Source organism: Macrobrachium rosenbergii, chromosome 3 (assembly GCF_040412425.1).
Source record: "Macrobrachium rosenbergii isolate ZJJX-2024 chromosome 3, ASM4041242v1, whole genome shotgun sequence".
Taxonomy (NCBI): domain Eukaryota; kingdom Metazoa; phylum Arthropoda; class Malacostraca; order Decapoda; family Palaemonidae; genus Macrobrachium; species Macrobrachium rosenbergii.
The window spans coordinates 22,963,209-22,979,585 of record NC_089743.1 but is presented as its reverse complement, the minus strand read 5'-3'; the positions used below and the strand labels follow the sequence as shown (position 1 = coordinate 22,979,585).

The 16,377-nt window shown below is 34.0% G+C and overlaps 1 protein-coding gene across 8 annotated transcripts in view; it reads right to left on the bottom strand.

Moving 5' to 3' along the window:
• Positions 1 to 16,377, bottom strand: part of ATPCL (ATP-citrate synthase) — a 122,614-nt gene that overhangs the window by 33,696 nt on the left and 72,541 nt on the right. For 2 of the 8 annotated variants that reach the window (XM_067128324.1, XM_067128307.1), the window contains exons 9-13: positions 12,472 to 12,528; positions 5,251 to 5,382; positions 4,821 to 4,944; positions 3,993 to 4,108; positions 601 to 797 (exon numbers count right to left, since the gene is read on the bottom strand). In XM_067128324.1, the coding sequence (XP_066984425.1) occupies positions 601 to 797; positions 3,993 to 4,108; positions 4,821 to 4,944; positions 5,251 to 5,382; positions 12,472 to 12,528 (626 nt within the window). Of the gene's footprint in view, positions 1 to 600; positions 798 to 3,992; positions 4,109 to 4,820; positions 4,945 to 5,250; positions 5,383 to 10,722; positions 10,780 to 12,471; positions 12,529 to 16,377 lie in introns of all 8 variants that reach the window. The other 6 variants (XM_067128348.1, XM_067128337.1, XM_067128329.1 and 3 more) reach the window with 3 other exon arrangements.

Here is a 16,377-nt window from a genome sequence, read left to right as displayed (position 1 = left end):
GTAATATGCAGAGAGCAATGCAGCTGGTGGCTGAAAGGTTACTACAAAGAACCTTTAGCGCCATTTGCAGTATGCTGCACAAGGTACACTCTACATGGTATGTCCTATGAAACATGACAAGTAAACAGTGAATGCAATGCAAAAACTTGTAATTCCTAATCCACTGAAGTAAATTTAATATTGCAACTTGAAGATTCTGATACAAACACCATAAGTAAGAACTCACACATGTACAAAAAAAGTTAAATGCCTGAATCATATTAAGTTAGATAACAAAGTTGAAAGAATCATGGCATTTGAAATTACAGTACTGTACACTGTTGTGGGACCTTTGTAATGATCCATACAAGAAACAAAATTGATTTGCATCCATGTAAAATAACTCCATATAAATTAGAACTTTAGGCTGAAGGAAGACATGTACATTTTAAAATCCATTTTTCCAGACATCTGGCTCTTTAATTAGTGGAAATATGCTTTACTTCCCTGAGCAACCTCTCCATGGGCCCTTCATAACAAATTCTTGATAAGAATCATTAATGTAAATCTCTACAAAAACTTAAACACAGTCCTAAACAGTACAGTCATAAATTTCCTTACCTTCCTGGTCTGTAAAGTTTGGAATGTAATATGTTGTCCATCATTCCTCCAGTATTGCCTATTTTGAAACAGCCTGGCTTTATGCCACCCACAGTTGCAGGCCCAATGATTGATACTCCCTTCTCCTTGGCACGTTTGATCAATATTCTTGTCAAGTTCTCTGGAATACCTTCAGCAATAATGGCAATAGTGCGAACCTGAAACCAAAAAGTCCATGACCTAACAGTCCCAGACACATCAAGTCAAATAAAGAATTATTCTGAATATCTCTGTGCATAAACAAATTCAATCATCATTTATTTTAAAGTGTTCACCTCACAGTAAACCTACTACCTATGACAGCCTTAATTCATGGTCAACCAATTCCCTTGGACTCTAATTCACTGTAAAAGACAATGGAGGTAAAAAGATAGGTGTGCAACCAGTCAGTCACTTTTTGGGTAGCTTGGAATGAGTCTACTGCTCAAGTTTCCAAAGACTTTTTTTGCAGAGGGCTGCCTTACCTAATGTTTTACACAATCAATTCCATGATCTTTTGGTGCAGTGTTATTTTTTCAATGGAATAACTGCAATAGGTGATTTTCAGTTAACAAGGCAATTTTCAGCTTTGCCAGGTGAAGTGCTTTTTTGCACTGGTGTTTGCTAGTTCTGAGACAATTTTGTAATTAGTTTTCCTTTGGGTCAAAGGAGGAAAACCAACTTATTTTTCAACTAGTGTTAGCTTCTCATTCTGAGTACTATACACATTTTGCCATTATGATGGATGGTTTTAATTACATGTATCCTATTCCCCATACTTGTGCAGTCCATAACACAGTAGTCCCTACTTTATGTTCTCTTCTTATCCACTCTGCATGTGAGATGATGATGAAGTTGTAAATATATGAGTTGGTGAAGGTAAAGTTCTTTAAAAAACCTTAAACCACACCCAGGCCCATATATTTTATAACTTTTTTTTTTAGTTCATTCTTTATGCACTGTTTTTGTATTTACCTCCATGTTCTTATGATTCTGTACAAGAACACTTTCCACCATTTGCAATTACCACTCTTTTCTTCAGTCCTAGGTTTGCTTTCCGTTGTCTTTTCACATATTTGCTCATGTAGGTTACTTCACTTACATACCGTATTTAATATATTCAGGTAATATATTCAGCATGTTTTTTTGCATTTAGCATCTGGTTAATTTTAACACTAAGTCTTGTTTCATTGCAATAATACTGCTTCAGTAGATTAGTAAGAGTTTTTTGTAAAGGTTCTCAGAAATTAATGACTACTGAGTAACTGCCTGCTTTACTCTTCACCATGAACTTGTCAGTGGTAACTGACAACACTATCTCATACAAGCTCAGGAAAGTCGTTTTGACAGTAAGCAGTGACACACCTGATGGCAAAGCAAAAAGAAAAAAAAAAAGTCAAGATACTTGTCCTAGAGATCAGAGCTCTTTCTACTTCACTACTTGTATAAGCATATTCTTGATCTTAATTTGGTTTTAATGGCAGGCACATGGTAGTGCTAAATGGTTCAACAAGTTTTTATTTGTGGAATGTGACAGATATGAGGTTAAAATCTTCCTATTTAGGTTTTGAGGTGGTAGTGGGATCCTGTTGGTTGAGGTCAGAACCCAGTTGAACCATCATATTCATTTTACTCAACAGGCATTTCATCAATCTGACATCTGACAATACGCATGCACTATCTGGAGTTATCCACTCCTGAGTCATACTTAATGGTAAGTGCTGCCTCCTGCTACTTTTATCACTCCAGGGAAAACCCTTAGGCAGTATGGGACACTAATGTCCATCTCATCAACTGACAGGAAGACGGTTAACCAGCACATACAATTACATAACTATTTCAGTCACTCTTGCTTATTACTGTTTCTTTCACATGAACACTATTCACCATTCACTCTTATATCCACAAATTCTCATTCAAATTCCAGCAGCTCTATGATGGATCTCTAGTTTTGCATCAGCCAAACAGGTGTTTTAGCAGCTTGATCATTCCCAACTAAACTGCAGTTGGAACTATTATAACTAACGGGTTTCTTGGTATGGTAGTTTATTTATGTTGTGTGTATTGCCTCTCATTATCAGAGTCCATCAATTCTGTCTTCTTTTCCAGTTGGAAGAATGAATCAAGTCTGAGGAGACTGAATAAGTGTCACAGACATTCAGGTTGCAACAGCAACTGCAGAGCTGTGTACAAAGTTGCTATCATTATTTAATGCTGAGTGTGAATTGTTAAATTCCAGTGATACGTAATGGAACAAACATTTATGTTCCAAACTCATGAAGTGTGGAAGAGGTAGGGTGAAACAATTACACTTCTTCTGAGGCAATTGCACTTCTTTTAGCCATACATCTTAAAATTTCAGAGTGTGTTCTTGCACAATGAAATAAAAAAGAATAGCACAATAACTTTGGAAAATTATTTAAGGAACTATTCTCATACTTTTGATTAACAATGATTTCCTATTCTGCATAGGAAAATAATTGCACAAAAGAGAGAGAGAGATAGAGAGAGAGAGAGAGAGAGAGAGCAGCTGTTCCTTAATAGGAAGCATACAAGACTAGGTATTTTAATTCTTACAGAGTTTAATCCTAATGCTGTTAAAATAATGTGGACGAGAGTTGAGAAAATAGAATTTTAGTTTAGTAAAAAGGTTTTTAATATGCAACTTTATTCTAAATAGGCTAGAAAATTATACAAACTTTTGTATAATTTCAAAACCAAAAGATAGACAAAGTCATGGAAGAGCTCTCTCTGTGAAAAGCAGGGAGAGAAGCGGGCAGAATGTTGTCGTGTTCAAAGCTAAACCATTCCCAGCAGCTTATAGGTTTAGTTTAAGGACCTACCCAACAGGTAGGGTTGCCAGGACCACCTTTAGGTAGGGTACACTTTAACCTCCTTTTCCTGTGAACTGTTTATCGGCAAGTTTTTGTCATTTTTTCAGACTGCCCACAGGCTACGAATGAATGTTTACAACAACAAAACCAGGACCAGTGCCTTCGACCCGAGGTCAGTCACACAGAAAGAAACAAGCAGTCCTACAGGGCACATCAGCATTAGTGTTCCTGCTTACTCCAACTTTTCTTTTTAATACTTAGTGGAACGACTTTACGTGTTTTTCACATACCCCGGGCATCAGTTGCAAGCGCGCAAGCAGCCTACATGAAAGGTAAGTTTGGAAATGACAAGTATTCCCTGACCTGCTGGTATTTCTCCCACTGTACTTCTGAAGTCAAATACTACTGTAAACAATAGGTTTGTACGATACATTTAATTTTGCTTGTATAAATTACATTTTAACATCAACAAAACTTACTAATATACAATTTTAGTTTTTATTTATTTTGTTAATGCTCTATAAGTATAAAAATACACACCTGTGGAAATGCAAGAGTCTCAATAGTTGAATCATATGCAGACCGTAGAGATGCAAAGTTAATTAAAACATCAGCATCAGGGTGTTTTTTCATGGCATCTGCCATATTCTTGTACACTGGAAAAAATATAAAATGCATGTAACAATCTGAAATAATACTACCAACAACTGTGATAAATGTAATTCCAATGTCAAGACTTTTTAAATTGTAAAACACGCGTCATGCCACTAACTAAAAGTAAGTTTCATTTTATATGTTATAAAATGAAATTATAAAATACTGTATATAGGAACTTTTCATATTAAGGCTTTTTAAACATGAAATAAGAAGTATGAAGGATAATCAAACAATAAGAAATATGAAGGTGAATATACAATAGGAGAATACAAGCACTATAGATGCAAGGGGTAAGGTTGTTAATTCACTAAGTTGTCTATACCCATTCATTTAAATAACCACTGCCAATTTCTTACGAACTGGCTTCGCCAAGGAGGTTTTTTGTGGTTTAATATGTTTGTCTGCTTGTTACCAGGCCTATGCATTACATTATTTGTTTTTTTGAAAATGTTAACCATAGTGGACCTTGTGACAGGCAACAAGTAATTACATTTTGGGAGAGAAAAGAATGTAATTTTTGGAGAGAAGGGACATATTGTGGGGTGAACTACACAGACTTAACAATGGTTTGTCATCTCTAAGTACCCTTGTTAATATGGCTTTACTTACTCAACTCTTACACAAGTTAACTTTACATTTTAATATCATTCCTACTGAATTTCTTCACCCAGAATGTTTAAAAGTCCAAATTAAAGAATTTAGTTCACAAACCTGGAATAAGAATCTCCTTATGTCCCCAGTAAAACTTCTGTTTGTGATCACCCGTAAATGGATAGACCATGGCTGATACTGATGGCTCAGTTCGGGAGCACACAAAGTCAAAGTCAAGCATTCCCTGAAATGTTTTCATTCTATAATGAAATGCTTTCAAAATGTTAAAAACATGATGTAATTGTATAGATATGGAACTGGATTATTTTTAAATCTGAAAATATAATTGGATTATACAAAAATCAAAACTGTAAACAAGGAACCAGAGTCAAATGCCTTTCATTACAATCAGCCAGTACTTCACATTACCTAACAGATCACATATATCTATCATAAGGGTAACCATTAACAAAAATCAGTTACTGGAACATTATTGCTTTATGTAACTGTCAGGTACTTAAAGACAGAGTTATAACATAATTTTCCCTACCTGTACAGCCCTAGTCTGCATGCCCCAAATGATGGCTTTTGAATTTTTCTGGAAAAGCTGCTTGGTGGCCCCTTTTGTATCCACTGATGAGTGCTCCATTGCACTTGTCTTGCGCTCTGGACGTGGCGATTGCTGAAGCAAAGATGCTTTAATGAAATATCATGTGGTACTTAAGAAAACTTGCATATGAAAATGGCAAACAACTTGAAGGACAAAGAACTGCAAACAGATTCAGAGCATCTTTGAGTATGCTTTATAGCAACCATTGCCTGTAGTAAAATGTTCACAGAATTAAAATATGGCAATAAATACTCTTTTATTACTAGAGCTGGATTAAACTAGAATAGAGAAACCACTAGGAAGAATAGCAACAGCATGAATCAAGTGGGACAAAACTGCTAGACTATCTTTTCAGTAAGTCTCTTATTAGAAAACAAAGTGATAATCCCTGGTGTAAGTGTAAAGCCTATACTGCTCTACAGCTCACATCGGTGGATATGAAGAATATTGAAATAATTCTGGAAAGGTGTGACTACAAAATGCTAAGATCAATGACAGAAATGAGAAAGTAGCATAGAGACATATTAAAAGGCTAGAAAAGTGACTGAAGTCCTCAAGATTACCAAGATTTATGCACAAAATAAGAAAGTGGGAGGGGCAATTAGAGATGGTGAAGTAGTAGATATGCAAGTGGCAGAAAGCTAACCAGTAGGAACATCAAGGAAACAGGGAATGGGTGATGAAGTGGAACAGATCAGAATCTAGGCTGAATATGCAAAAGGCTGAATTGAATGAAGAGAAACCTTCAGATGTTTCCCCACTAAAGAGAAAATGTGTAAAATGTGAGTGATGATAACAGTACAGATGCCTATCAATCTAAAAATAAGAATCCACAACATCTACAATGTGTCACTGTTAAGTCCATACTGTATAGTAATTAACTACATCAATGTACTTTACACGCCTCTGAATTGTGAAACCTATAAAAGAACCAGGGAATATTAAATGGTGCAATAATTAGATATGTACTGATCAGAAAATTAAACTTTTCGAAATTAGTGGAGATCTGTCATAGGAGAGTTGCACGAACCAATTGGAGAAATAACTGTGGTTATGAATTAATGAGTAGTTTCATTCAGGATATGATCAGATATACAGTAAAAGAACTTAACTTCAAGCTTTTTTTATTTTCTTCCATGGAATATATTCTGAACCAATGCTTGTCCTTATAAGAAGGAAATAAGACAATTCTACTTAGTGATGTGAAAGGAGACAGCCCAAGGAAAACTAATTTTGAGAAATTTAATCTAATCTTGCCATCATAGATGAAGTGACATTAAAAGCTTTAAAATCATTCCAATGTTCTCCATATAATAACTCCATTCTATATTTTAATTTCTCCTTAGATCATGGACAAGAGGAAATTAGCATGAATTACACATTAGTTTGTTTCATAACAATCCCATTACATACTTATGATTAAGCTATATTGGGCACGCAAAATCATCCAAAATTCCTTAGTGACTTAAAGAAAGAAAATAACAATCTCCCTGTACAAACTACCACATGTTTGAGCAGATCCTCAGGTCTCAGGGAGCTATGTCATTATACATAACCTTGTCCTTGTTCTCTGCTGTGTTGTCTCCAACATACTACATTTCTTCTTATCCTTTCATATTATCATCTTTGTTTTATTTTGATCTTTCATTCACTTCCCTGTTATATGTGCGTTTTGTTAATATGTGATACAGGGATTAACATATTTTCCCCAGTTTTTGAAAAATGGGTAATTTTAACAAACAGATGATGGTTTTCACTCTTTAAGGATTGCAGTCGGCCACAAATTTAACTAAGCACTGGTTTTTCTTACTAATTAAAAAAGCAGACTAACTATGATGCTGTGTTTCAAGAACAGTGATATGTTTGCATTTCTGTATTCATATTTATTAAAGTTTTGGCTGGAATCCCACTCCATATTGTTTCTTTTTCTCAGATGTTAGCTCGTTTGGTTTTTTGAAAAAATTTAGGCTTTAAACTTTTTTGGATTAGGTTGCCTTGTAGGTATAACTGAATCAAGTTTTACGTTTCTCTTACTCTTTGTTGCAACTCCACATTTGCTAATGTTTAATTTACAGTATTAGCTTTGTTGTTGATGGCTTGTTGACTTACTTTCTTCTTTCTTTAAAGATTCAGCTGAAAACCTTTATGGACGGAGTAAACATACTATCAACCCAAGATGACTTCAAATGACAGTCAGCCTGCAGAGAGCGACAAGTTATAGGAAAAGGTGATAAATAAATAAATTTTGTATATAGAAATAGAATATCAAACTGAGACACCTGAATTCAGGACATGTCAGCAAAAAGCAGGAATTAATTTTCTCCTCACTTAACACATTTGGAGATCAGAAGTTTCCACTACTACACTAGGCAAACTATTCCCCATTTTAAATGTAGGATAGAATAGAATACAGTATATAACTTAGGCCAAAGGCCAAGCACTGGGACTTTGAGGTCATTCAGCACTGAAACAAAATTGCCAGTTAAAAGGTTTGGAAGGTGTAACAAGAGGACAAGCTCATAGTTGCACTATGGAACAATTGTTAGGAGAGGGTGGAAAGTAGGATGGAAGAATGGAAGTAAGAAAATATGAATGGAGGCACAGTGAAAAAAATGAAAGGGGTTGTAGCTAGGGGCCGAAGGGATGCTGAATTAACCCTATTACTTTGTCTGTAGTAGTGGCTACAGTACTTATTTACTGGTAGATAATTACCAGTACCAGGTAATATAGTATCTACTATAGGTAATATACATGCAGTACTATATTACCTAGTAAAAATAAAATTTACTATACATTCTTGACTAAACTAGAGTTTATTGCAATTTTTTTATTAAAGAATTGGTTTATATGTTTAAGCATGTATAACTGAATCACGAAAATATGAAACATGATGAATATATAAATAAAGGCAATGCCATGAAGGAATGAGAAACAATGGAGTATTGCGAGGCCTTTAGACTTATAGTACTTTACTTAGCTACGTAAAGGACTATAAGTCGAGAGGCCTTACAGTATTCCATTGTTTCTCTTTCCTTCACGGCATTGCCTTTATTTATGTTTGTGTTTGTATACTTTTCCAAGTTTAGGCCAAGACCTAGCTACTATATTCCAATTAGTAAACTGACCCACATTAATTCTGTAATGTACTGATAACAGGTTTGTTCTTAATTCACAAAGCTTTTTTGTAAAACCAATCAGCAGACCAGTAATATTTGTTTTACATAGAAATTCTGCAGAGATGCCACTGAGTACACTGTAATGTTAACTGCTCTTCTGACTTTCATCTCCAGCGTCAGTCTCTCACTAGTTAGCAAAGGCTTCTTTGTTAATGCTTATTCAAGAGTCTCTTTCAAATAGGGCACTGGACTGGTTGCTAAGGTCACAACCAAAGTAACCCAGTACCAATATTGCAACCTACGGCAAAACTGCACCCCAGTATTACTCCCATTGCCTACTCCTCTCCGCACTCCAGCTTATACTGCTTTAAACTGTATCCAGAACCAAGGAGAGGGTGTTGTCACAAGATGAACCCTTTCACATTACAATGAGAAAAAAGCCAAGCTTAATCAGCTCCTGGTATTTTCAAGGGTACCTAGCATCTTCCAGCGCTGTCAGCCTGGAAGAACCAGAGCTGCACAAATAAAACTTTCTAGTGGATCCTGCAGGCTAATCAATCAACCTGGTTTTTTCTAGCAGCTCGATCCTTCCTACTTCAATTGCAATTTGGGCTTATCATAAGTAAAAGTTAATGTGGAACATATGTAACTCCTTTGAAATTAAATTTTTTGCATGAACTCATTATGAAACGTACTTTTAATAAGAGTTACAACCTCCCAGCCTTGCCTTTCTTAAAGCTCATGGATCAGAAAACATGAACAATGACTTATACTTCCAAAGACCTGGGGACCTGTCAATGCATGCACAGCACTATTAGCCAACTGCCATTTCCTTTAGTTTAGTAGGAACTGAAGTGTCCACGACAATTTTGTGTGCTCAAAATAGGCTAATTTCAAGTGAATGGGTTTGCATGAAAAGTTTTGATTTTAATCAATTGGTACTTTTCATGAAAAGGCAGTAATTATTGCACTGGAAACTATAATACCTTTTTAAATTTTCATTACTGACATCATTTATTAAAATACATAAGGAAATTATTGCTTAGTAAAGACTTGAATGACACACTCACATGCTGTGTTTGTCAGTCTGAACAGAGAAAGGGAAGACCGAGTTTTTTATCTAAAGTTAATGAATTTGTAGAGGCAGTATATCGTATTTGCTTTTAACCATAAGCTATTAACCATAATACAGTAATGCTACTTTTATTCAATGAGGTACATGTTTCAAACATTTGTAACCTATAAAATTTATCTGCAGAGTGAGCATTATGTACCTACAATAATCACTAATTTAAACAAAACATGGTCAATAGCACTCTTTGAAATTTATTCAAGCGCTATTTTGCATTTGTTTCTATCAATCTTGGTACTGTGGGAGCGTGCCTACTGTGTGCCTGGGGGCTGCATTACTCTCTGCCTTTAATTTCCCTCTACCCTCTTTGGTCTCTTCCCACCCAGCAGTCTAACTTCCTTCAACTTCATCTTGCTCAATTTTCACCTGCAACTCAAGAATGAATCCAGTGGTTGAGGCTTGAGTGTCTAAAGATGAGACAGCCATTTCAAACTAGAGTCCAGTAAAATATTAGTCTCTCAAGTGGGGGTATATACTAGAATGGGATTAAGTAAGGATGGAATTGTAAATACAGAGATACAGTAAAACATTAGGACAACGTGGTCTTCATAAGAATTACAACTTTCAACACTATTTGATAGTTATAATTGTATAAATGCTCATTTATACAGTTATACAACTATATAAATGCTCATTTTATTACCCTGCAAATACAATTCCAAAACATTTTTTTCATAAAACTATTCAAATCTTAACCGTAAGCTAATAGGAAAGATAAAATCAGTTAGCTTTATACCAATGGAAATGTTCATGTAAATACAAAAATTCAAATGTCAACTCTAAATTCTATTGAACAGAATTTACTTTCACTATATTCTATTCAATATCAAAGGGCTATCAATAAGGTTCAACATGCTCAACTTGTTAGTTACAAAATATTTAGTAGCACTTTCAATCTCATACAGTACGGTATTATATCGCTGAATTTTACAATTTATACTAATAAAAATACATCCCATACCTTAATGACTACAACTAGAGTAAGCCCTAAGGATGAGATATGCAACATTGCATAAAAACTACACTACAAAAGCACATGAACTGTTATGTAAACTGAAAAAGCCAAAACACTCAATGCTCAGGTGAAGATAAAGACAACGAGGATAAACACTGCAGGTTAGCATTTTGGGAAAAAACACTAAAACCTTAGTCACTCTTAGATACCCTTTTCAAGCTTGGAGAAAACATTTCCTTCAAATACGAAATTTCTGATGGAGGCCCCTAGGAAAAAAAGCAAAAGAAACATTTACTTATTTATCTGTATGAAGAAAGTCAATACTGTATGCCCTTGAACATTAAGAAAATAATCTAAACTAATTCATTTTTCTAACATGCAACATAACAGCAAATGGAAAAATATATAGATAACATCTCCACAGTGCATATTGAAATAAAAAAAAAGAGGAAAAAGAAAGAAACAGTGCAACACAGTAACACTATCCTAAGAATCATAGCCCCAAAAAAGAATGAAACAAACTACAGTACAGACACCAGAGCAGCTTATTATAAAGGAAATTTACTACAGTATTTGTATTTTGAAACACAGACCAGTAAAATCTAATCTATATGTGATTTCAATGGACACTTTGATCGGCTTATATGCATATACATACAGTATTTACACTTAATATTCTTCAACATCATAACAGACGATCTATCAAGAATAGATAATTTCCATATTAATTTTCATACTAAACTTAACTCAAATATTTAAAACAACCACACCTTTTATATGGATGTTAGAGAAGCAAACTGCACAACCTTCTTGTTGGTAGCTTCTCATTTCTCTTACTACTATCTTTAACACTTTCACATTTATCCTAACAACACCAAACATGTACAGAAGATAAAATTCCCTAAGATATGTAAAAAAAAAAAATAAAGCAAGTATGGATAGATTAAAACCATCTCACACTAGAAGTATATTGAATAGACAACTCAATCAAACATCCCACTCACGTAATTCCTTATCATTGAAATTAAATCTATTGGGACTTACAAGAACACTAAATTACTGACCAGATGGCTCAGTTAATACTCAGGTATGAGTGCACAGCAAAAGCCTAAACATTTCATGAACCATATGCGGCAGTGAAAGCAACTGTTTACAAAGAAAATTTTATGATAGTACCCATCCAAGAACTCTGGTTAAACTTTAAATACTGTCTAAAAGTAGTACACATAAAAGAGGGGATTAGGAAGAGACTGTCACCACTAAGGTGGCTACATGAGATTTGCAACTTCTCTATTCCAAGACCTCAAATTCATGTTTCAAAATTTTCACCTGCAGAAAACTTTCAACTATAAAATCCTTTAACAATACCAGTGATGGCACTGTAAGGACTTTATAGCAATTTTCAGCATGCAAAATTTTGATATATGAAAATTTTTCTGACATGCATGCCAGCTTTCATTCAACAAATTACTGCAGATTGCTGAAGCCAGCAGAATCATCATGGCAACATAATTTTCATACAAACTGGATAGGAGTTTTTCTAAAACATTTAAAAATTAAGAGATGCACTTCAAAATTTAGAGCAACTTTACTGAAAAATTTCTATGAGAAGTTTGAACATCTCTATTATAAAAATTTTCCATTAGTGTACAAAATTACACTAACCTGCACTTTCTTATGCTGTACTTTACTTACTTTCTTTGTCTGCACATGCATCTTTACCATTTAAAGTACAGTACTACATGACGCACTCCTAAGCACACACCCTCCCTAATATAAAAGAGAAAAGAAAAACCATGCTACACAGCCCCACAGCTTTATTCTATAACTACCTTATTACCTGCCTTTATCCCACTGCATGCATAAAAATTGAAAATACCTACGGATAGAGATCATTTATACTCGAAACACAAACACATGCAGAAATGGAAATATAGAAAATAAAATATACTCTCTACCTCTGCATTTACCTGATGGATGGGAGAACTCTTGGATGTGGGTTCAGGGGTGAAGCACTAATAAAGAAAATACAGAACTACAATTACTCTCACATACACAACAAGGGGCTTTCTCCTAACAAAACTCTGATCATCCACAACAAAGGTCTTGAAATCCAGTGTTGCAAAAATATGCTGGAGGGGTTCTTCTCTCTTGCTTCGCCTCCAAATTTTGTTATAATTCTGTATTTCACTTTAGTTATTTGTTGGCATAAACACTACATGTATAACATCATTCCTATGTGTTTTTCACTTCTCACATTTAATTTCTGCACTATCACTCAAGTAATGTTTGTAAGTTTACTGTTAGCAAAGGCCCACTGCTAGTCACAGTCTACATTTCCCTACAATTGGAATATAACAATTCACATCTCTCGAGGCAGCACAAAATAAAATAAAAAAAAAAACTCATCACTACTTTAATAATTACTTAAAAATTACGGGGTAAACTTTTACTTGCATAAATAATTTCATAAAAAAATAAACTATGTAAATACAACTTTTATCCAACACTGCCTATATAACATTGAATGTAACTATTGTTCAGTGGCTTAGAAACTAGCCTCCTTGATAGATTCTGATAACAGAGTTCCATGTCATGATTTGGACTTCAATCATAATAAATTCTTGTCAAATAAGTACCCTACACACTATATATTTTTTATCTTTCCACATTCTAAAAAAAAAAAGAATAAAATCTGTATATCAATAATTCCTTAATAACTATGTCCCCTCGTATAAAATCTGTATATCAATAATTCCTTAATGACTATATCCTCTAGTACAAGTTCAGTAATACCTAAACTTATCAGACTTCTTTACTTATCAGCTACATTATTCTCACGATTTTAAACATGGCTACCTTTTTAGAAGTAATGTATTTTTCAGATAAGTCAAAAGTACAGTTCAGCTTGGCCAAGTTATTACATGGAATGACTGTTAGCTAAGGATATCTTGAATGTTCAAGTGCAAGTTATACTACACTGCCATTGTTACTTATCAGATTTTGTTAATGCCTTAGAAGAATTTGATGAGCTCAGGGGCTACTGTGTTCAACCTTCATGGAAAATTATACAAGGGCTACAAGACTAAAACCATTGCACATGATCACAAGATGTAACAAATCAGTGTGATCAAGACTGTACCAAGAGTACATATTCTAAATAAACATTTATCAGTAAATTTACTCTGAAAAGTATAGCATGTAAAGCAAAACTTATATTAAGATAGAAATGTAGTGTTTAGTATCATAAATACTTTCAAATAAGACTTATTTCCAACATAAGGCATACAAACACAAACTACAGTAATCATTCTCTGTTTGCACTAGTGTAGCAACATGGTACCAGACAGGGGTAGGTACTAGTGGTGAGTAAAACAGATCAACATATATTTGAAATATCTCTTGCACCTGAAAGATGTCACTCCTACAAATTCTACTTGACAGTGGCAAAGTATTTTCAGGGATTTGATGCTACCTGATAAAGAAGCTCATTGCAAAGTACCTTTAATCAGCCAATGCAGTAAGTATGCTTTGGCCACTCCAGATGAAGAAGCCCTGGTTACTAAAATCTTCATAATTAAGGAAGCTTTTGTGCATAAAACATCCTCAATCAAAATAGATCTACACAAGGATTTTGATGCACTAAATCACATCTAGTAAAAAAAAATTAGCCTAAATATAAATTATACCCTGAAGAGATTAGCTTGTCCTATCCCTTGACATATAACAATGTTGAAAACTACAATTAGTACAGCTGACTTAATGAATTTTGGTAAACATCACAATAAGCTACGGTGACATCTGGCAACTCCAGAATGTTGCTACCTAATCAACATTATTTTTCCATTCACTAAATGCTCTTTTTGTCAAGTGTTTATATGCTTAGCAATTTTGTTTCACAGGCAGACTTACCAACAGTTTCATGTTTGCCAACCACAAGGTTTTACCTGCTACATTTTGGAGCTGCCAGATAATCCAGATTATTTCTCCATCAAAAGACCAATTTGAAGCGAAGGGATGGGTTTGTAGAAATGATGAAGCACAACTTGAGATCTTCTCTGAATGTTGTCTCAAAAGATAAGAATAATTTCCACTCAAACTTCCCTTAATGTTAATTACTAATGGGGTAATTTCAAAATCCTGAAAATAACACAGCAGAGGTGTCCCATGGCAAACAAAATAACACTCTCATGGGCTACCTTGATTTGTGTGCTGACTTGTTCCATGATTAATACATTTTGATTTTACACAATTTCTCTTTATCTTTTTTTTTTCACAAGTTTAACTAATACTGTATGTCAAAAAAAAGCTCTTTCCATTCTTACGCCAACTGTTAAGAGGGCCAATACTTACTAAAAGTACAAAAATTATTCGGAAAGTTTCATCATATCTAAAATATGCAGATATTCCACAGTATGTTTTAATATCAAAAGGATAAAAACCACTAGTGAAGAAGTAAGAAAAGTGGTGACATTTCACAATCATTTAAACATGTTAAAGAGTTCTAACTGAACAGACATTCAAATTTTTTTCTTCCCAATCTACCATGACAACACCACTAAACAACAGCTAGCACTGAAACAGAAGACTGCTACAATTTCCTACTATGAATGTCTTAAAAAATAAAATTAAGTATTTACTGACTCTGTTAATCATTCCAGAGTACAAATTTTTCAAGCTAGTATTCTTATAAACTTATCACAAATCTTGCCTTTCACATGATTTTGACACTTAAAAGTTATGCTTTCCTATTTTCATCAGTCAGTAACTTTAAAGCCCTATTTAAAATTTATAAAATTTATCATAAACCTCCATGTTACCAAAGAGAAATTCACTGTAATTCTATATATAGCATGGAAACACAAAACATTACAGTAGAAATATTTCTAATTTATCTTAAAATTAAAATGTGCAAATTACCTATGAAATTTGACTTCAGATTAATAAGAAAACTAAATTAGGCAAATGCTTATTTTCTAAATAACCTTCACTCAAAGATTTTTTCTCTCTAATCTAAACAGGTTTACATCAAAATCCTTATTATCCACTGAAATGTTTCTACTATCAGGTGTTTTACCAGCCTTATGCAAATCTAAAAACCTGACTCTGATTCAGTGGTCTGGGAAAAAATAATTTACACATAATAATAACCTGTTGCTTAAATTACAATCATTATAACTACAGTATGTATGCAGAGTTAGCTACCCGATTCTGTTATAGTAGTGAGAGAGGGCTGATCAAAAATTTCTCTATTTTTGTACATAGAATTACTATAGAACAACAGTTTTTAACAGTATGCATGACTCAAGAGCTCCGAGTGTGGAGAATGACTATTTAAAAAATTAACAGTCAATTCATGTAGCCTATATTTAATCTTATATTTCTGTTCACTGTATCACCGTTTCCATAGCTTCCTCAATGATCACAAACAAAGGCTGTCTTTGGATACAGGCCTAACTTTCTATACACAAGCACACACATAAAAAATTACTGTACTGTATTTCAGGTCCAATTATGCATCTCTCTCTTCACCTCAATAATTAGCATCATTGTAAGTTTTCTATAATAAATGTCAACAATTATCTTACTCTACCTGGGTATAAAAATTTTGCCACAAGAATAAAACATTGTAAAAATTACAATACAGTACTACAGACTAGGCTACAACAACATGAACTACAAAAATTTAGAAAACAAAATACAAAAATCAGATCTCTTGATATACATCACTTTACCATAAATTTGATGCTTGCCTAAAAATATACCCTCATGAAGCTTAAGAATGTCTTTTTTTGTAAACAAGAATCTGAAAATTTTCACCTGAAAGGACCTAATAGTGAAGTTGTTTAAAAAGGTTGGTCAAA